The sequence below is a fragment of the Callorhinus ursinus genome, unplaced genomic scaffold (genome assembly GCF_003265705.2).
Source record: "Callorhinus ursinus isolate GAN/ISIS: 27379988/994484 unplaced genomic scaffold, GSC_fseal_2.0 scaffold25, whole genome shotgun sequence".
Lineage (NCBI taxonomy): Eukaryota > Metazoa > Chordata > Mammalia > Carnivora > Otariidae > Callorhinus > Callorhinus ursinus.
Window position 1 is genome coordinate 33365897 of NW_027397087.1, and position 21881 is coordinate 33387777.

The window sequence follows — 21881 nt, forward strand, 5'->3', positions numbered from 1 at the left end:
TGAAAATCTGAGTCCTTGAGGGGAGAAGTGACTTGTTCAAGGTCACGCATCAAGTTAGCCACGGAGGTGGGCCTAGAGCCCTGGGCTCAGGATGCCAGTCTTGGGCCTTTCCTGTTGTACCCCAAGATGGGACAAACTAGGGCGAACGCGTGTGTATCTTGCAAAACACTCCGACCTAACAAGGGAAGACAAAAAATCCTGTGTCTGAATTAATGGGCCAAATGTCTCCGTTCTCACGGTGACTATGGCCGTGAAGACCTGCAGGGAAGCCGCACTGTGCCGGCACACGGGAAGGGAACGGCAGGAAGTGACCCTTTCTTTCCTTCCTTCCTTCCTCCCTGTAGGCCTTGCCGGCTCACCCTCATCCTCACTGCACTACCAGGGTGCCCGGCACGCCGCCTGCAAGCCCCTTCCACCCCCCAGCCCCCCGACCCCCGGCGGGCGGGGGGGGGCACCCTGTGCAGGTCCTGGGAGCCTGTGGTCTGCGGCCACCAGGGGGCTCCACACCCTCTCCAGCTCAAGCCCTCCTCCTCTCCGCTACCCGGAGACCCACAGGAATGGGCCCCTCACGCCGCACCCCACCTTCCCCGCCGCGGGGGGTGGGGCCGAGTCCAGGGTCATACTACAGAGACGCTGTGGGACCTCATTCTGGGGGACCTCTGGAAAAAGAGAAAACCCCTGGTGGGAGGGTTCAGTTGGATGCTTTTAAGGAGTTCCCATGCAGTCGGGGAGCCGCCGTGGGCGGGTGGGCGGGAGGACGCGCGGGGACCGAGGTCCACAGAGCAGCCCCTCCCCTCTGCGGCTGCGTGCCCGCCCCCAGCCCGGCCCCACCCACCGCCCTGGTCGTGCCCGCCCCCAGCCCGGCCCCACCCACCGTCCTCGTCCTCGTCGTCGTCGTCCAGGCCCTCCACATAGCCCTCGGCGTCCGAGTCGGGCGCCTCCTTGTCGTCCCGGTCGTAGCCGTCCAGATACGTGAGCTGCGGGAGGAGCTTGAACACGTTTTCTCGGTAGTCGTTCAGGTTGGTTACCTCACAATTGAAAAGGTCTAAGCTCTTGAGGTTTTCTAACTTCTTCTGCAGGCGGAAAGATGAAGTCAACAGTGAGCGGTCGGTGGGAGGGCGGGAGGGGAGGTGGCGGACAACGCCAGGGGCGACAGCGGGGGGCGGGCGGGCCTCGGTTCCCTCCCCTGGAACGCGGAGGGGGGACTCTCGGGCCCGTAGGCCTTATCTAAGGCCTTATCTAACGGCAGCAGAGCTAGTCTGCAAGTACAGCTCCGGCCCTATCAGCGACCGGCTTCAAACTAAGCTGGGGCTCCGGCCGAGAGCTCTGCTGCTGCCCCTGGGGCTGGGGAGCCAGAGGGGAACGGGAGAGGCCGCTCGAACTACCCAAGTCCATTTGTAATGATGGGGAGGAGGACGGCCGTTAACACGGCACAGTACGTAGTAACTCAGTTTACCCTCACAACACTGATCAGGCAGAAGAGGTTACTAGTTCCGCTGCTGCTCTCGAGATCTCAGGAGCGAGAAGTCATTCTCAGCAGGTCAAGGGCAGGGAGGGCGTCTGGGCTGTGGTCTGGGTGGGCGAGCCCAACAGCCTCCCACCCCGCAGAGGGGAGCCCAGTGCATCAATCACACTAGTCACCAAGGAGAAGCTACAAAAACGCATGCAGTCTGTGCAGGGAGAACAGGGCGTGCGTGTGTCTAGGTCTGACCTTTAATGGTAACCGCCTCACAATGATTTATATACACACACACTTGGTCTCCATACCTGTCTCCCAAAATACACATATACAGAACTTCAAAGATTTTCCTATGAAATCACGAAATCAAGGCTTCCAGGTAGATCAAAATAGTTTTGCTTTGCTCTAGGAGGTTGGCGGAAGACTTGAAAAGAAGGTCTATCTATGGGAAGCATATCTTGTAGTTGACTCCATGCCACAGACAGGAGAAGTCTGAGCTTAACGAAGAAGGGCCAGCTTCTGCTTCTGCTGCCCTGGCCCATCAACCCGCCCCTCGAGCGCCCAGAGCGGGCGAGGGGCGCTTTGTGGACAAGAACCTACAAACCCAAACTGAGCGATGCTCCAACCTCTCCTCTATAAACCCAGGCAAGGGAAATGTGGCCAAGTTGGCAAAATATCCTCACTTTATCTTCCCCTGATTCTAAGGTGCATGGCTTGTGGGAGGGTTCTTATGTGTATGTTTACAGTTAATGCGATAGTTATTTCTCCACTTCAAGAACGCTATTAATGACATAGCTGAAATCAGGGGAACACAATCCTTCAGATCCAGGTAATGCAGAAATTGTTGTTTGACCAGGACTTGCCCCCTTCTGGCTAGGAACTCCATGAAATGTGGGGTGTGTTCAGCTGTATGAAGAGGAGGTCCCAGTCACCATCACACAAAGGACTGGAGACTAGGGGTCAGTCACTCTCTGTGCCTCTCAGAGCAAGGCCGGCATTGAGGCTCTCGTCCCATACCATTCCGTGCCATCCAGGGGGCCATCCCACCATTCGGAGGTACCAGCCTCAGGCCGGCCGTCCAAGGAGAAAACAAGTGGCCAACTCCAGAAGCAGCTGAATTCCCGGATGGCTCCTCCCTCCCCAACGAGGGACACGGAACCATGCTCTAAGAAATGACAGCTCGGGTTCCCAGAGCTGAGCAGAAACTGTACAAAGAGAAGCACCGAGGCGAGGGTTGGACCCCAGCCCTGCCCCCGACTGCCCACTCGGGCTGCGTGACCTTGCTCAAGCCACTGAACGTCTCGAGGCTTCCACTTATCTCTGGGCCAAGCAGAAATTAGCTTTGACTCGACCTCATGGTCCATAACGAGAGTCAAATAAAGTAAGAGAAGTGGGAAAAAAACGAAAACAGAAAACAACACTCTACAAAGGTAGAAGTAGTAACCCCTGATACCAAGCCCTCCCGCCTCCCGCCCTGTGAAGAGGGAAGGACCGAAATGACTCACCAGTGGCTCTATTGTGCTGAGGTCTTTAATTTTGTTGCCACTTAAATTTAGATGCGTGAGGTTCGGACACTTTTCTGCCAATACTTCCAGGCCCCCTGAGATTCTGTTATCGCTTAGTTCAAGCTAAACAGGGCAGGGAGGAGAAAAGCAGAAAGAACTCTTAAAACGAAGGCCAGGGGCCCAGAGCACCCGGGCCTTGGCAGACAGGTGAGGGGCAAGTCGGCGCACGCGCTCCCCGAGCACAGACCAACGACCCTCTCCTCCCTGCCCGCACAGACGCCTACATCCTGTTTACCTTCTTAAGTTTGTTTAACTTTGGTAAGTTTGCAACTGAGGTGAGGCCTACGTTGATTGTACTTAAGAACTCCAGTTCCTCAAATTCATCTGTGAGGCCTTCGATTTTGCCTTCGATCGACCGGCAGTTGTCCAGGACAAGCTCTTTCACCTGCAAAGGGAAGGCTGGTGTGAACGGAGGTGCGGACTGGCGGTGGAGGCTGGGGCGGGGGCCAGGCCCCCTCGGGAGGACGGGGAGACAGGCCCTTCAGTGTATGAAGGCACCACCTGCTCGCCTCTCCAGGAGCAGGGCACTGCCAACACCCACCCCGGGCTTCCCACCCTTAGCCCAACTGAGGGCAGGGAGGGCTGCGGTGGGAACACACTCCCAACAGGAGCCTGGGCCAGACTGCAGATGGCACACTCAACAATCCCTGGGGCTCTCCTTCCAGCCCCATGCCACACCCCTCTCCAAAACTCCTGTTAAAAAATAAGCTGCCACGGTCCCCAGCTTCCCGTCAGCACCAGCCATGCCGTCAGATCCTTCCACCCCCATGGCTCCCGTGGCCTAAGCCTGACCACGTCCCAAGGCCAGCTACCTTACTTCCCCATCCTCAGACCCCACCTTCCTTCTGCCTCTGTGCGCCTGTGACCCCCTGCGTGCGGATGGGTTCCAAGATACATGCAGACGCTTGCTGTCACCGGCTTGGCTGCCAGAGCCCTCCAACCAGGTCTGGTGCCCATCACCATGGTCACTAGCTTGGCCTGGCCCAGGGTAGGGGCAGCAGACCAGAGAGCCCCCCCACTCGCCACTCTAGCCACAGAACTTCCTGCAACAATGGACACCTCCTGCTCTGGGCATGAGAGGAGCCACTGGCCAACTGTGGCCACTGAGCACCTGCAACATGGCTGGTGAGAACCAGGGACTGAGTTTTCATTTTCCTTGATTTAACTGAAAAAAGACACTTAACTACTTACAGTTACCATATTGGATAGAGCTTCTCTAGACCCTCCTCTTCACAGGGTCCTGAGAGTAGATGTGAAAGGAAAAAATGAAACCCCACAAACCGAGGATGGCCCCACAGTGACACGCTGAGGTCATCAAAGAACAAAAGTTGGTCTTTGAAAGCACCTCTGTGACCCTGTCTGTCCCTTCTCCCTTCTTTAAAACTCCCTGGAGGCAATTTTGCCCCTAGAGTTCTTCGATTTTCCTCGTTTCTCTTCTTACCCAAATTTGGGTCCAAATCCTTTCTTTCTAAGAATGTAGAAAGACTGATAAAAAGCTACTTCTCATTGGGTTGCTAAAAGGTAAATGTGACTGAAGGTGATTCCCAGCTCCCGTACAGAGGGGAAGGAGACAAGCTAAGGAGGGTAATCAAGTCTCCGGCCTGAAAGACCCTGGGGAGTCAGCAAGGGAGGCCAGGCTGTCCTGCCCTCCAGGCAGATGCCCATGGTTACCCACTCCTGGCCCAGCAGGCTGGCTGCTCCCTGGCCACCCAGGGCTGGCAGGCACCGGAAAGGTGACTCCTCCTGGCTGCACCCAGTGCTTGACATGACATCCCCACCCACCTGCTCCCTGCAGCCTCAAGGAAGCACGCATCGAGGTCACTGGTACGGTGCCTGCCTGGGACGTCCACCCACACATTACTTGTCATGAGACAGCATCAGACAGTATGGTCTAGTTCTTCTCAATAGCAGTCCCGCATTGTCCAAAAGGTCGTTCCAGCCCCTCAGAGCCTTTTCTTGCCCTGGACAAGCAGACGGATTTGCCTCGAACTTCCTGCTGGGCCCAGGACGACCGGTTTGCCACAGTCCCCCGTCTTTCCTCCTGCTCAGGCATCTTGGGGCCAGGGGGAAGCTTGGGGAAACAGAGTCCACAGTGGGCCTGCTGTGCTCCTTCTCAGCCCACCCTTGCCAGCAGGCAGACCAGGGGAGCTCGGGGGCACGTGTGGGCTGCCCCGCAGCTACCCCGCTTTCCGCCTCCCTGGTGGAGAGAGGTGGTGTGCTCAGCCCAGGACAGCAGCAGTTTGCCAGGAGGGGCCAAGCCAGGCACAGGAGCTCCTTCCCAGAGCTGACCCGTTCTAGGCCTAGGCACTGGCCGCCAAGGCCCGCCTTTCCCTTGGATCTGGGATGGGAGAAGTTAAATCCTTTTCCACTCCCTCAGTCCCCAGGAGAGGCCAGATGTCCAGGTCAAGCCACCTTCTCAAGGTCACTGGCAAGAGTGCCTGGGAATAAATCTTAGGAGGCCTTCTACCCCAGGGCAGGAAATCAGTGTAGAGCCAGGAAGCCAGGCCTTAGGGGAGCAGGGCAAATGCAGGGAGATCCACTGTGTTGGGGGAGGGAAGACGATCTCCTCTGCCTGCGCTCAACACTGGAGCCACGGGGCCCATGGTCTGCAGAAGGCGCTGTCCCAGGGATTCTGGAAGCTCCGCCAGGGAAAGACAAATATGAGAAGGGATTCCAGCCCAGCCTCAAAGATTTCAGACATGTGGTTTTTCCAGACAGGTCAAGGGCTTCTCCTCTTACGGCCATAAGCCAAGGAAAAGAAGATCTTAGAGATGGGGGAGGTGGTGCTGGGACTCGGAGAATTCTTCCGAGAGGCACAATGCTGCCTGGGAATTCTACGGACAGACCCAGGGTCCCAGTCCCAACTCCCAGCACCACCGCCAACGGGGGGGCCATTCCTCTTGGGGACAAGACGCAAGCTGCTACCACCACTGACGTTTTCATTAATAGTAACGGTCGGAGCTTTCCTGAGCCCTCACAGGTACTCCTGACATGCTTCCCCCGCCCCAGCTCACCTAATCCTCACTACTGCTCCCTGTGGTTGCGGGGGGGGGGGGATCTCCCATCTTTCGGCCACCTCAGAACCACTGACCCTCAAGTCCCAGGAATGGACTTGCACCAAGCTGGTCAGTGTTGGCTCCTGATGGTTTCTCAGACGTTCCCAAATGTGAGGCGCAAGCTCTCTCAGACCCAACTCAACTCTCCAAGCTCCCCTGACGCCCCTCTTCTAAGCGTTCCACCAACAGGATGGGGGCCACTCCCAGCGGTCCCCGCCCTGGTTACACTCTGTCGTAACCAAAACAAACCCCAAGCCAGCCCTCATTCAGATGACGCTGCAATTAGGGAGCAAGGATGTGGAGAGGGGCCGGGGGATCTGGGACCCTGCTCCTGCCAAGTAGGAAGAGACCCGCCAGCAAAGCCTGTGCTGTCTGGAGCACCAGCAGGGGGCCCTTACAGGCCAGGTCCGTGGGGCCTCTGGGACCCCCACCGGTTTTTGCATTTCCTTCCTGGCAGGGGGTTTCAGCAGTGTTTGGGGCAAGATCAAAGAGGTGAGAGAGGGGCAAGGCTTATTAGACCTGGAGGCTGCTGATATCACCAAAAAGCCCAAACCGTGAGGGGGAAACCCACTGCTGCTTTGGGGAGTGACTGTGACTTTGGGGATGGCAGGTAAGCTGTCTGTGAAATGTCAGAAATGGACCAAACAGGAAAAAACACAAACACCAGCCCAACAGGCGGCCTGGAGTCATCTCATGCACCCACTTGTCTCCCTGTGTCCCCCAGACTCCATGGAAGGCCGCAGTTTCCTAGAACTCTGGGACAGGCTCACATGTTTCCAAACTTCCAACCAGCCCCAGCGTTCCTCAAATCCACTCCGAGCTCCTGCTCCAATCCCAACCCACTTCCTCCCATCTGTGGGGTGGCCACCGCTCCGAGCCCTTCCAAGTAGGGAGCGTATCCCTTTTACAACCAGGGTGTGTTTTGCTTAAAAAAGAAAAAAAAAAATTAAGGTCCACGCCCCCCCCTGCCAAATCCTGGGTGTGAGCTAAGTGCAAAGTTAAAATTAAACTGAAAATTTGTACTTTGGGTTTAGATTCTCTCCCAACTCCACTGGCCCTTTAAAAATAATCTGAATGTGGTTACTCTCTCTCCAGCCCAACAACTGGCTTACTCTGCTGGTGTGTTAGAAGCTTTTCAAACATCCGTGGACAGAACTACATGGGACTCTATGCTTCACTCCTCAGGTGTCAGCCCCACGAGGAGGCTGCACATTCATTCTCGGCCCCCACGAGAGGTCAGTGGGGAGTCACTGAAGCTTCCCAAGGAATCAGACTGTCCACCTCTGGCATTTCCTAAAAAACTTGTCCCCAAAGCAAGGACACAGCAATCATTTCTCACCAATGGGAGCTGAAGCATCCGTGATAAACACAAACACATTATTACTCTAAGGAACAACCCGTTGCTTGTTTCAAAACTGTGAAATCTTGTCTTCACAGCTCTCTCAAATTTGATCATTTCCTCTCTATTCTCTACACTGCAGTTCTGGTCACGGTCATCTAAGTCACTCCAAGTCTGCTTCTGCCTCCAAATGGGGTCTCTGTGACAGCGAGGACAACTGGACGACTGGAACATTCAAGGAGTGGGCCGGCTGATGCCCCTGACTCGGCCCCCAAGGTCTGAGGCTCTGCCTCTGCGGAAAGGGGAGACTGGTATCTGTTTAACCTATGAAGTGCAAACTCCAGCCTGGAAAACCTGCCTCCTGGCTTTCTGCCACTTGGGGGGTGGGGGTGAGGGTGGGGATTCCAAGTTCCTAAACTGACCTAAGGAGGCCCTCCACTCACCACCTCTCCCCACTTCCCCCAGTCTCAGGGCTCCGCATGCCTCACCCTTGTGCCACAAATGGCATCCAGGCCCCCCCCTTCCCCAGGAAGCCTCCCCCCACCCAGCTCCGAGCATCCCAGGGCACCAACGGCAGCTGCTACATGAATCATTTAATCGTGTATTAAGCATCCGATCCTCCTAGAGGTCAGGGACTGTCCTTCCCCGTAATCAGCCTAGCGGGGAGCGGACACCAGAGCAACTGCTTAACAAATGTCCTGGTTATCGTGCCAGGCACAGCACTAGGTGCCGGGCATACGGAGTGAATCAAACCGTCGTGAAACTTACAGTGTAACTGGTCCCACACAGACGGGAATGAACCTGACCTCTTATAAACAGTGTGTCCCCTAGGAGGCAGGCCAACTACGCACACTCCTCTCGACCTGACCCAGGGCTCTGTACACTGACCTCTCACCTAGAAGCAGCCCCTCCCTCTGTAAAGGGTGTACCCATGACATTGTTATAGGGTAATATGCTGGGGACTCAGAGGCCGCGGTGAGCCACAGCTGGGTTCCTTGCCAGCAAGAGGTGTGGTGGCGGCTGGGAGGAGGCTGCCGGCTGATAAACAGCTACTGGAGCAGTGTGCCAGGTAGCAGCCGGAGCGGGGGGACCAAGTGCATTCTTCAAATGCCTCCACCCCGGAGAGGACAGGCATGCTCAAGGAAGACAGGAGGGACCCAGAAAAACCGAGAAAGGGTATGCACTATATCAAAGCCAGGACTGGCTACATTTAATGGCAAGGCTTCGTTCAAAATGAAAATGTGAGACCCACTGCTCAAAAATTGTCAAGAATTCCAAAAACAGCGATAGCAGTACATTAAACCCAAGGGAGGGCCCTTTGAAGCCCAGGGGCCTGTGTGACTGCATGGGTCACATGCCTGTGATCGGGGGCCCTGATTTAAATGGACAGCTTGGGCCTAAAACAGCGCTCTGAAGGCCAGAACCAGAGAGAAGGAAGCTCGAGTGAGAACAGCTCTTTATTTTTACAGCACTTCCGGAGGCAACGTGGAGAGGTGGACAGAAGGCAGGCTCTGGAGTCAGACAGACTTGGCTCAAGTCCACATTCTCCACTTGCTAGCTCATCTCACCTCTCCTGAGCTTCCGTTTCCTCCAATAAAAATAGTGCCCATCACCTAGAGCTGGATTAAGTGAAATAATGCACTTAGAGCATCCCCAGCTTGGAAAAAGCCACTTGCCTTCTTCCTGATCCACAGCTACCTTTCCCACTGTGTCCACAGCCAGGGCACAAGAATGGGAACAAAGCGGGGGGGACAGCATATCTGAGCCACCAAAGCTGTCTCTCATGGAATGCATGAAGCTTAACATTTCGGAGAGCTAAGATGTTACGCCCAAAATATACCCCTCTTGACTTTATATCTACACTTTGTTTTGTTTCTTTCCCCCCCACTAACCTTGAGCCTTGATTTTCTTTTCATTCACTGAGCAAGAGTTCAATAAATATTTGTAGCTTTGGTTTCAACCCTGTTAGTCCCTGACCAATTTAGTTTTCAGGTTCCAGTCTTGCACAGAAGAGGAGACTCAAATCAAACTGACCCCGTGTTTTTTTGGTGCTCATGGGTTTTAAATAGGTCAGCTTTTAAATGGGCCATCCCCTGTTGCAGATCCCATTTCTAGCTGGAAGGCCAAACTGTTTGAGTCACCAAGGCTGAGGGGAAATGAGCTTCTTCCCAAAGGTGTTCAATAGGAGTGACAGATGCTTGTGATTTTGTTGTTTTGACCCTAAAATCTCTACTTTTGCTTAACAGTCTGTGGGGCAAAACCTGCAAAAACCAGTCAGGTTTCATGAGGGTAAAGTCAGGCTCTGGGAGAAAAGTCAGACACTTCAAAGGCTAGAAAGGCCTTCGGGCTCATCTAGGTCAGTGGCTTTCTGACCACAGCCCACAGTAAAAAATATATTTATTGCCTTGGCTCAGTGTACACATGTTGTATATACAGGCACATACACCGAAACAAAACATACCCAGTTACAATTATTCTTTTCTATTACATTACAAAAGATTTTTCTTTTTTTTAAAATGTGACCCATAGCTTGTAAAATGCTGGTCCAGTTCAGCCCTCTTTTTGCAGAGGAACAAGCAAGGTCCAGAGCTGGCCCAGAGCCCAGAAACGCCAAGCGGGGTGATCCTTCTGCCACACCACCCACACCACTGCTCTGGTCAGAAATCACCGTCCCCAGTGGAAGGCTGGGGCATCATCCACAGAGCTCTCGAATTTCTGCTAACAGGAGGGTATTCTGCAGCCGTCTGGTAGCTAGGACTCTGTGGTCTCTGCACCTTAAAGATCTTTTAAAATCTTAACTAAGGGGCAGGGTCCCCACATTACCTTTAAACCAAAAAAAATCTCTCCAAGAAAAAAAGCATCTGAGTGTCTGGATTTTGTTTGTTTCCTACAATAGAGCTCAGAAGGCACGGGTGGGAGCACATGGCCGCGGGAAGTCGGTGACGCCATCCTTATTATTTTAGGGAACCATGGAACGCAAGCCGGGGCGCGCTGCAGCGTAATTAAGCTGTCGGCCAGGGCCCGGGTAATAGGCGAAGCGCCGGCAGGGGGAGGGCCCACATTAGCATAAACCCTGTGACTGGCTCCTGAGCTGCCCGGAACCGGCTTCCCACCTCCTCCAGCGGGTGTGGGGAGGTCTTGGTTTCTGCCTCGCCAAACAGAGGAGCTGGTTCCACTGCGGATGCTTCCTCCAGCCAGAAGGACAGACTCGTAACTGGAGGCCAGCCGCAGGGCTGTAGGACGTGGACTTTGGGCTGGTCCAAGGGGCCTGTTTAGCTAATGAACCCCGAGCAGAGCTGGGGTCCCTCCCTGATGTCAGGCCCTTGCTTTCCTCCCCCTTGCTCTCTCATCCCTCCCTTCTGCATCAGTCTAGCCGTCTTACTCCACTTGCAGACCTTGTCCGTTCCACCTGCTGGAGGAAGGCTTCCCTGATTACCCAGCCCCTGCCCTAGCCCTGCCTGCTTTAAGCATATGTGAAGGAAAGAAAGTATTCCCAGAGCAGCAGAAAATAGGTCCAGAAGGCTGCCTAGGCCTAGAAAGTGGGGAGGAGTTGTCTTGGTCTGACTTTGCTAGGCGAAGGGGGTGGAGTGGGAACAGGGAGAGATGAGGTTTTTGGAACTGGTGGAGGACATGATCAACTGGCAATCTAGCAGGTTACCTCTTCTCCGTGGCCGTTCCTTCCCACCTTTAGTCCTGGAGGGTGTGATGAAGCAGGAGTTTGAAGCAGAGTCCAGTGAAGGCACTGGTCCCAGCAGGTGTATCTAAATGGGGACCAGGAGAAGGAAAGGGGGACGAGAAGCGTGGAGGTACAGTGCAAAGGATGCTCATCAGGCAGTCTGATGACCTGGATGGACCCTGGTTACTTTGCCAGTAACTTGCCGTGTGCCTTGGGGGAAGTCACATCCTTCTCTGAATTTCTGCCAGTCCCTTATTTCACACACTGGACAATGGAGCCTGAGCACGGAGAGGAGACCCCCTTCTGTGGGTCCATATACTTTAAGTCCCACCTCACATCCAAACTCAGCCTCTATTCCCCAAAAGGAAGTGGGAGATTTCATGGACCAAAAGAGCCCAGGCTTCATCACTGAGGGATGCCAGAAAGGAAAATTTGGGGCCCCAGGCAATTAATGAAACACAAAAATCAATCGTGTAGTCTCTTAAAACACACCAGGATCACAAAAACAGCCCCCAGAGGCCCAGGGTGTTGGGTTCCAAATGTAGGAGTCTGGCATCGTCCCATCTGATGTCTGCCATCTCCCAGGGCAGCAGGGAGCAGGGAGCAGGCAGCTCAGCTCATGGGGTCCTAGGCCCTGCTCGACAATGCTATGCTTCATACAAAAACCACACTGTCCATGATGATCTTATAAAGAGCCACAGCACTGGCCCCTGCAACAGAAAAGCCATGAGGAGACGGAAAAGGAAGGCCCGGAGAGCAGAGGGGCTAATCCTGGCGCATCTTCCTAAAACACTGCTTTGATCAAGCCCTGTCATGTCCCGTCACTCCTGGTCCACAGCCTTTAACGGCCATGGGGATTGCAAAGCCAGAGGAGGATTCACAGCCTCCCAGCTGCCAGTGCTCCGGGACCAAGAACCCTGTGCCTCTTCCCAAGGCAGTCTGTCCCCACCTCACCTCTCTGCCCTGCAGCCAACACGGTGACACCACCTGGCATTTCTTTCCCACGTGACAGCTGACCAAGTGCTTCCCCAGACATGACTTCGTTGAATCCACAGACGACTGGAATTCTACCCATCCTATCCCTCTCCTGGGGAAACAGCCCCTGTCCACCAGGGCCCTCTGAGAGCCGCTGCTTGGCCACAGGGCACCCGGCAGCCCTTCTTCCTGCAGTCTCTCCTCCAAACACTGCCTTACCAAGGTCTGAAGTCTCAGTGTCCCCCGCTGGTGCTCTGCCCAGCGGCGCTGGCCTTCAGCAAACACTTGCTAAGTGGTCAAACTGGACTGGGTCACTCAAGCCAGGGCCAAGAATGGAGTGGGGGTGGGCAATGGCTCTGAAGAATCTTCTAGATACTAAAAGGCTAACTAACCCCTTATTCACTTTCCAAAGCCAAGCAACCCCCTAATTCCACTCCTAGGCAAATCCACAAACAGGGCTTCCTGGACCCCCTGAAATCAGATTTGGGGATCTTTAGCCCAGCTGGGATCACCTGTGGACAGCAGGGGCTGTGTGCTGTGGAAATGTCACTGGAGTCAAGTCAGCACAGTCTGAAAAGACGGCACAGGGTCTCTGCCGTGGGTCCCATGTGGACCTTGACAGTTACCCAGTCCCCATGGCCCCCGATGTGGAAGAACAGCCTGTGAAACAAGTTAATTCATTGGCTTCCTCAGTTTCACTCCTCGGGGATCCATGAGCTGGCAGGTCAAGCCTCTGCCCAGCCCGGCCCAGCAGCTTAGCCCATCTGAGAAGACTCCACACTACCCAGACTCAGAGGCCAGGCCGCTTCCCACAGCCCCTGGATGTGCCTTGGCCGGAATTTCTAGCTGGCTGTTCAAAAGCGCTTCAGAGAAGCCAAGGACCCCATCATCACCACCTCTAGGGAGCCACTGGATCCAATCCAGCTCCTCCGGCAAATGATGAAGCTCAGTGGACACCAACCCAGTGACTCACCCAAGGTCACACAGTTAGCCCATTATGGAATCAGTCCTTGGGCTGTTCTCCATTCTCTCAATTTAGGGCCCAAAGTCACGGGCCTCTCTGGGGTGAACTCCTTGAAGCAAGAGGAAACAAAGGAGGAGAAGGAAAACAGCTGTGAGGAAGAGAGCCCCAGGCCTGATCCTGGCCCTCCTCCTCCCTCCCTCCTGCATCTGCACACAACCCCAGCACGGCTGCAGGGGCAGAAGGGGCAGAGAAGGGCTCAGTGGCCTCCTTCCCTGCCACCTCTACCCCTCTACCCAAGACGACGGTGGGAGTGGCAATGACAGAAGCAAGCAAATAGCGTGCCACTGAAGCCCTCCCGTCCAGCCACCCACAGAAGCCGCCAAGGTGGGCAGACACGGGAACCAATCTGGCACAAGAGCCTAAAGCTGGGGGCCGAAGTTTCTTCTATCCAGGGCCACAGAACAAATCAGCCAAGGGTCACACATACGAAGCAATTTAATGTCCGTTCTTTCTCCTTGAAAGAGATGTGACACGTGCAACTTGCCTGCCTAAGTCTGTAAACGAAAGGCTTAGGGTCAAAGTATTAGCGAGGGACGCAGGCAGACCGGTGTCTGCAAAGTGGCAGGGCAGGGAGGGGGAGCGGTGGCAGGAGGGCGAGGAAGGAACGGGAAAGCGAGGGGCTGCGAGGAGGAAGGAATGCGGAAGGCAGAGACAGACCCTGAAAAAAGCCACAGGCAGTGAAAAAGGGGGAAGAAGCGCTAGAGCTAAAGTCTCCGCACATTTTGCTTGACTCCCAGAGCTCCACCCTCTTTGCGGGGATTCTAGAGACAGAACTTGACCCGTATTTACTATCTTTTAAAATAGGGTCTGGGTCGGGTTCCTTGTTCTTCCCCGACCTACTACAGCTGCTGTAATCTCAAAATGCTAAAAGCCAAAACCAAAGACCTTACAACCTTTATGATTCTGGAAGTCAGAGAGGGGCTGAACCGCTCAAGAGACAGCGTGAAGAAGAACCTACTGAGTTCTGTCTTCAGCAGTCAAGGCCATCCCAGGCTGTGTGGACAGAGACAAGTCAACAAGGGCCAAGGTTCCTCAGTCAGGGTCCCAAAACACTGCTCCGACGGGACTAAACCTTCAATTCTGAACCTTGAAGCCGGACGCAGTTGAGGAAGGCACCGAGGATGGGAAGGCCCCTGGGAGCCGCAGGCACTTGGAAGGACAGTCAAAGGAACCGGCAGTGATATGGCCAGGGGGTGGGATGCCTTGCGATAAGCCATCTTTCTCCAACTGTGTGAAGGACTGTATGTGCACGCCGAAGTCCGTTTCTTCCATGTTCTCCAGCGCTTCAAGAACGGAGATCAGTGTGCAGGAATTAGAGAGAGGCAGTTTTCGGCCCCATGTAAACTATAATAAGAGTCTTTAAAATCATTACGACTGTCCCACAAAAGAACGGGCTGCACTGAAAACTCCGTGCGCTGTCTCCCTACGCATACAAATCAGAGGCTGCTAAGTGACCGTCTGCAGAGGCCTCTACACAGACACAGTGCCGAACAATTATTAAATAAATTAATATTATATGATGGAGCTCTGCAAAGAGAAAAGCCTTGGGTAGTTTTCACCTCTTAAAAAGATGCTATGATTTGCTTCTTTCCTCCTTAAAGAAGTGTGACTTGGTTAGGCCACAGGGCGATTTACTCACTCCACAATATTTACAGAGTTATCGATGAGATGCTGGGCACCTGTGCTAGGCTGGTGTTAGAGATCCCGTTAGAGACACAGTGCTAAGCGAAACTAGCCAGGCTCCATGAGTTTACATGCTAGCGGTGAGTGAGAAAATAAACCAGTACACGTAAGCTATATGTAATATATGCAAATACCAGACAGGAAAAAACCAGGGAGGATACGGCAACAGTGGGAAGGGATATCACTCTAGAAAGGGTGGCCAGGGAAGACCTGGGCTCTGAGTGACTGAGGCCAAGTGAAGTCCAAGGGAAGAACTTTCCAGGTATAGGGAACAGCCAGGGAGGGCAGAGACCCTGAGTGGGGGGCATGGGCGGCTCTTCTGGGAAACAGCTAGGATGACAGGTGGCAGCAACAGAATTTGTGGAAGAAGGGAAGGAAAGGAAGGGGTGGCATGAGGATGGGCTGGGAAGAAAGCTGCTGTCTGTCACATCCACCCTTACGCACAGATGGGACATTCTGCACCTAACTGGTGGTAAGGTGGTGAGCTTCCCAGGCAGTGGAGGGCAGAACTGTTGGGACCACAGCAAAGGGAGATAAGGCTCAACATGCACCCATAAGCCTGAGGTTTCCACGGCCGTTCCATAAAGGAAACCGGTGAAGGAGGTTTATTGAGGGCTGTGCTCACCCGGTATTTCCAGGCAGAAATGGGCCTAAGACACACACCTCCGGGAAATATCCTGTGGCAGAATATTCTGATTACAAGTGTTGGGGCTCATGAAAAGCAGTCAGGGAAATTCTGGTTTGCTTCCAGGCTTTATCACTTGGGAACTGTGTGGCTTTGGGAAAGCCTTCACTGAGACTCCATTTCCTTGTCTGTGAAATGGGGAGAATTCCTACCAATCCCACAGATGAGGTAAATTGTGCAGTCCTGGGGGGTATGAGGAGGGATTTTACACTTAAGTTTCTCACTTCACACCCTGGAGAGCACAGACAAGGTGTTATGTAGCTCTCACTCCCCCATACTGCCTTGCACTTAAGCTCTCAATTAATGTTTGCTGAACTGAAAAGCATTAAAAATAACCTGGGAAAACATTCTGCCATTTTTCTTCCTATTAAACTGCAGCACTTTGCCAGAACGCTCCAGAACAGTCTCTCTTCACTGTAATCCTCCTGTTTGGGGGAAGAACCAACTGAGTCACACCAGGGCAGGGTGTTCAGAGGACAAACTGCCAAGAATGGGGACAGCAACAAGGCCCACCCCTCTGCAGAAGGCCGCTTGCTCTCGGCATCACCCCAGCCTTTCTCAAACAGCCTGAGCCCATCCAGATCCAGGCCACCAACAGAAGGGACTGCAGACCACCCTAGGACAGGGTCAGCATCTCCTGGAAAAGTCCACAAAAGCCAGAGACACACCCAATATATACAACATTCCCCTCCACATGAAGCCTTGTTCTAATGCAATCACCTCATTATTCAGATGGGGAGATTGAAGCCCAGATAGATAGAATAGCGGGTCCAAAGTCACTTCCATTATTTTTTTTCTTTTTAGTTTTTTGAATAAGTATCATTCATTCTCATGGCTTCACAACCAAAAAGCATAAGATACACAGTTAATTCTCCTCCCCATCCTGCCCTGTTAACCATCCCACCCATTAAGTATCCTTCCAGAGTTTGTTGACAGATATACAAGCAAATTCAAAATCTTATTTTTTTCCCTTTTACCCCAAACTCGCATATTATATACTGATCTTTCCTTTTTTTCGTGAAGTTTATGTAATACAGTACATGAAAACCTTCCTCGTTTCTTATTTCCATCATGTCCCATTGTGTGGATGTACCATCATTTTTCTTAACCAGCCCCTTATTGATGAGTATTTGGGTTGCTTCCAATCTTTTGCTATAATAATGTTGCAATTTAGATAAGCGGCCACATATGTCATTTTGTGTTCACCCAACTTATTAACCATTAAGAGCTGGAATCAGATCCTACTTCTGACTCACAAAGCAGCTGTCCCAGAGCCTTGGGGCCCTACAATTTAATGGGTTCACCACTACAGCTACTGTGGACAAGTAACGTCACCTCTATTCCTTCAGTAAATACTTAGAATCTACCAAATGCCAGGCACCGCACCAGGCACTGGGGACCCAATGATAAAGGCATCCTTGCCTTCTGCCCCAGGATTGTCCAGTCTGGAGGGACAAGCAGAAGGGACTCACAGGGGCAGCTCCATGTGCCCCGAGGGCCAGTCTCCTTATCTGGTAATAGATGGCCATATGTATACTTTAGGGGTGTTCTAGAGGATCAAAAAAAAAAAAAAAGTATTGTTTGCCAAATACCTAATATGATCCAAGGCTTGCGGCAGGTGCCCAGGAAGGGGGAGGCCTGGCTCCCGTCCCAGGAGGGGTCCAGGAGGGGTCCTGCCTACCGCAAGGCAGGCAAAACGCACGGCCACGCCCCTCCCACAGCCACCACTACGGTCTTCTTACTAAGGCTGGAATGCACTGCTACTTAAGTTTTTGGGGCAGCACCTAAGCCCCTAATTGTCTTAGCCTACTTTTACTGGAAAAGGATTTGGTCTTCTCCCACTTTTCAGACCTTCTACAGTCCTCTGAGGCTCCCCAGGTATGCTTCTCCTCTGTGTGCCTAAGCCCGCGTGTTTGAAGTTATGTCAGAGCCACGAGGGAGAGTGCAGACAAGTAAGACCCTGGCACAGAAAGGCAAAAGGGAAGGTACACGGAGAGTTGACCTTGCTGGGATTTCCCTGACAATGTAAAATTCTTTTTTAGGGGGGAAAAAAATCCAAAGGAGAAAAATCTATTGAACCTCACATTTATTTCCTTTACTTTAATGTGTTTTATGTCAGAATAAAATACCTTTTAAAATCAGAAATGCTGGGGCGCCTGGGTGGCTCAGTCATTAAGCGTCTGCCTTTGGCTCAGGTCATGATCCCAGGGTGCTGGGATCGAGCCCCGCATCAGGCTCCACGCTCCGCGGGAAGCCTGCTTCTCCCTCTCTCACTCCCACTGCTTGTGTTCCCTCTCTCACTGTGTCTCTCTCTGTCAAATAAATAAATAAATAATTTGAAAATAAATAAATAAATAAAAAATAAATAAAATCAGAAATGCTGGTATCCTATGTTCACCCTCCTAGGGAAAAACAAATGCAGCAGATTTTATAGAGAAGATAAGGAAATAAAGTCAGGAATCTAGATCATTTTCATATTAGCAGCAGCCCCAAAGTGGCTGGGAAGATGGGGGAAGTCACAGTTAAGATTCGAGGTGGCTCTGAAGTCAATGACCTGGCTTTGCACCCAAGCACAGCTCCTCAGTAGGATGTGACCTTGAGCTAGTTCCTTAACTAGCTGTCTGAACCTCAGTTCCCTCATCTGTTAAAGTGGGAATAATTCCACTTACAGCATTTCTGTACAGATTAAATAATAAATATGGTACCTGGCACATAAATACTCAATACTTAGAAACAAACAAAATGCTTGCAGAAGATACTACATTTTTCTCAGTATTTAGTACAAGGATGAAAATCTAGTGCCTTCCCTTCAGAAGCCCAAAGGAGAAGAGTGGTCATCAAATTTATCCAGCCCCCATAATAATGGGAAGCCATTTCCCTAACAGGCTAATTAATGAAGTCTTACTTCACCAGAAGCTCCTTTCAACCTCATGCAGGACACCTTCTTCTAGACGAAAACTTTCAGCCAATTAAGGCTGGTCCTCGGGAGAAGAGGTGGGTCAGGGCTGGTTCTATGACCTGATTTTACTGTGTGTTTCTCCCTGAAAATAAGCCCTTTGGGGCCCTCTGGGTCCTACCTCACCAGCTTTGGTCAGAGGCAACGGTAGGGTCTCCTCAGCCCACCTAGAGGCACCTGGACCCTCGAACCAGGCTGGGAGGGCCAGATGGAATCCCAAAAGTCGCAACGGGATCCTCGGAGAAATTCGGCTCTTTCAGAAAGAACCGTGGAGATCCCTCGGAGATGGGCGGCAGGAGCCTGCGGTCACCCAAACTGGGCCACATCTCTGCCTCGGCAGGGAGAGACCAACACCAGGTGGTGAGCCCTTGCCTGGAGCGCTGACTGGTGGACACAAGATGTGCTTCAACTTTCTGCCCCCCACGCCCCAACTCACCAGTCATAAACGAGAAAATCAAGTCTGCTATTGTTAACAAATACAAATTTGCAAGTACAGATCTTTACCGATCTTTCAAAGCCTGAGTCCTGACAGGATAATAAAAGCCATTCCAGGATGAAAAGGCAGAGGGTCAGCTGGCCCGGGTAGATGCCCAATATTGGTGTGAGCAGAGTACTGGCCAGGTATGTCCTGTCCCCCGCCCCTATCACATCATCTTTCCTATTTATCGCCTCATGAATCTGCATCTTAACCTCGCTGGGCCTCAGCTTGCTCATCAGCAAGGTGACTCGTAGGTACTTCGAGAGCAGACATTCTAAGGTTCTGGCTCGCCGGGACCAGATGTCCAGTGTAGGTTATTCGAGTGACTGCTCAAATACCACCTCCTCAGAGAGGCCTTCCTGGCTCACACATTCCCTATAACACAGCTTTGTCTTCTTGGCATGTAGCACAGCAGCAGTCTTGCCTTTAGGTTATTGACCATCTCCCTCAGCGGAACAGGGATCCCCCATGTGGGCAGCACAGAGGGTGAGCTTGTCTAGTCCACTGCTGTATCCAGGATGCCCAGAAAAGACCCAGCGCACAACGGTCATTCAATCCATATGTGAAGGTGAATGACCCCTCCACAGCATTTTCTTTCTTTCTTTTTTTTTTTTTAAGATTTTATTTATTTATTTAACAGAGAGAGAGAGCACAAGTAGGCAGAGCGGCAGACAGATGGAGAGGGAGAAGCAGGCTCTCCGCTGAGCAGGGAGCCCAATGTGGGGCTCGATCCCAGGACCCTGGGATCATGACCCGAGTCAAAGGCAGATGCTTAACCGACTGACCACCCAGGCGCCCCTCCACAGCATTTTCTATCTAAAAAAAATCACGCTTCTAACTCTGGTTACCATCAGACATTAGCTGGCCAAGTGCTGCTTAGCATCTGTGGCCTTCATAAACCTCCCAGAGCTAGCAAAGCATTCGCCCGACCCAAGTCTGCTTTCCCAGGACAGAGGGCACCTTGCAGACCAGGATCCAGACCTTGTCGGAGTCTATGGCCACTGGTCAAACGCAAAAGTGTATTTTCACTTCCACATCAGATCCTCCCCTGTGGCCACTCGTGGCAGTGACCACACTGGCCACTGGAACTGAGGGAAGACTCCCAAGCGCCTACGGAGGCCAAATGCCTGCCCTGAACCACGTACTCCTTCCCTTTAGGAGGACAGCATTCCGTTTCTGCTCCCATAACCACAGTGCCTCTACCCCCACCCAAATCAGCAGCCCTGGAGGGCCCTACCCTAGAAGCCTCCCCAGACTCACAGACCACACCTAAATGTACAGACACAGCAGCGCTCTTGACCAAGACACACAGAGGCATATCTGCAACAGAGTCGCAAACAGGGGCTAGAAGGAGCAGACCCATTCATTATGGCGGCAGGCCAACCTCTGCAGATACGATTCTTCAAGCCTCCCAGACACAGCTGGGGAGCTGTACCACAGTGCACGCCTGCCCACCCCCCCAGGCCACGCCTGGGGTGCACCCAAATCTCCAGGGGGAAAAGGAGACATGCAGAAGTGGCAGGAACACCCTGGGTGACTGTGATGGCCAATTCCTGGCTGTCCATATGGAACAGGCCCCAGTGCCAGAACAGACAGATCCTTCCCACAGGCAGCTAGGCAGGAGGCTGGAGACGCATGACGTCACCACACAGCCTTCCTGATGCACCCAGCTGCAGGGGAGCTGTGCCTGTCCCTGCAAACCCTTAACAGCACCCTCCAGTAGGGGGATATGGAAACACTGACCTGACCCCACGGAGAGCTGAGCCACCATGCACACCCCAGGGAGGTGCCACCGGAATGAGCTCAGGGGAGAGCACAGCTTGAGTCCCGGGGACCTCCGCCTCTTGATGTCACCTGGGAGGGGTGCAAATCGCACCCTTTCTTCCAGTGAGTGGAGGAAGACTTCCTGGAGGAGACCTCTCAAGAGCTGTGTGAATGACAGAGGCCCGAGTGGGGCAGACCTGGAGTTCTGAGAGGCAGGTGGGAACAAGTGCTCCAGAAAAGACAAGCCAGGCAGGGGCGCCTGGGTGGCTCACTTGGTTAAGCGACTGCCTTCGGCTCAGGCCATGATCCCAGGGTCCTGGGATCGAGCCCCGCATCGGGCTCCCTGCTCAGCGGGAAGCCTGCTTCTCCCTCTCCCACTCCCCCTGCTTGTGTTCCCTCTCTCGCTGTGTCTCTCTCTCTCTGTCAATTAAATAAATAAAATCTTTAAAAAAAAAAAAAGAAACTGTGGAAAAAAAAAAAAAAAGACAAGCCAGGCAGAGAGCCCCTTCCCCCTAACTCCGCAGGGAAAGGGAGGCCCTCGGGCAGGGGATGTCTGCAGCTCCAACAGCCCCACCTCCACAGAAACACGGGGCTGTCTCCTGCCTGGGCAAGCCCCCCGCCCCCTCCCACCTATGAGAGCAGCTCCAAGGGGGGCCCTCCTTCTGGGGCAGGCAAAGACAGCTCTCCTTAAAACTGCTCCCACCACACACAGGCCCAGACGCCGAGCAAGGGCCTTCTTCAGACGGGCTGCCCCCTCCCCAACCCTGTTCAAACAGCTCCTTCAAGCCCAGGCTGGTTAGAATCCCCTTGCCTCCAGGGGCAATCACGACACACACCTGGCACAAACATTTCCTTCAGTCCTGACCACAACCCCTGGGAACCAGCTATTACTGTTAGTCACCATTTTGCAGACCAGGCAGCCGAGGCTCACAGAAAACCTGCCGGGTGTCCTCAAACAGTGGAGCACGGCAGCTCGGGCACTGCCCCCTCCACCTGCCTGCTTGGCTCTGGGTCCCCTCCTTCTCACACAAGGCCCCCTGGCCTCTCAGTTCCCCGGGGAAGGAGGAAGGGCCAACTCCGGGCTTGCTCAAGAGATGCCACTGGGTGCTCCAGTAGCAGCCCCATAAGAGACCAGGACAGGTCCAGCGTACAAGTGTGAGGAGCCGGAATGTGGGTGCGTGAGGGGGGCCGGGCCAAGGACCGGAGCCGGGCACCCCAGTG

At 53.4% G+C, this 21881-nt stretch overlaps 1 protein-coding gene and 1 long non-coding RNA gene across 4 annotated transcripts in view; one reads left to right on the forward strand and one right to left on the reverse strand.

Moving 5' to 3' along the window:
* Nucleotides 1-21881, reverse strand: part of ANP32A (acidic nuclear phosphoprotein 32 family member A) — a 37494-nt gene that overhangs the window by 3975 nt on the left and 11638 nt on the right. For 2 of the 3 annotated variants that reach the window (XR_012373689.1, XM_025884251.2), the window contains exons 2-4: nucleotides 3260-3409; nucleotides 2965-3087; nucleotides 875-1073 (exon numbers count right to left, since the gene is read on the reverse strand). Coding sequence is in view for 2 of the 3 variants with exons in the window: in XM_025884251.2 (XP_025740036.1) it covers nucleotides 875-1073; nucleotides 2965-3087; nucleotides 3260-3409 (472 nt within the window). In the remaining variant the exon portion in view is untranslated. Of the gene's footprint in view, nucleotides 1-874; nucleotides 1074-2964; nucleotides 3088-3259; nucleotides 3410-21881 lie in introns of those variants that run through there. The other variant, XM_073877272.1, reaches the window with a different exon arrangement.
* LOC141370022 (uncharacterized) lies at nucleotides 7106-9138 on the forward strand. Its single transcript, XR_012373690.1, has 3 exons — nucleotides 7106-7315; nucleotides 7562-7695; nucleotides 8889-9138. It is a non-coding gene; the product is annotated as an uncharacterized lncRNA (long non-coding RNA).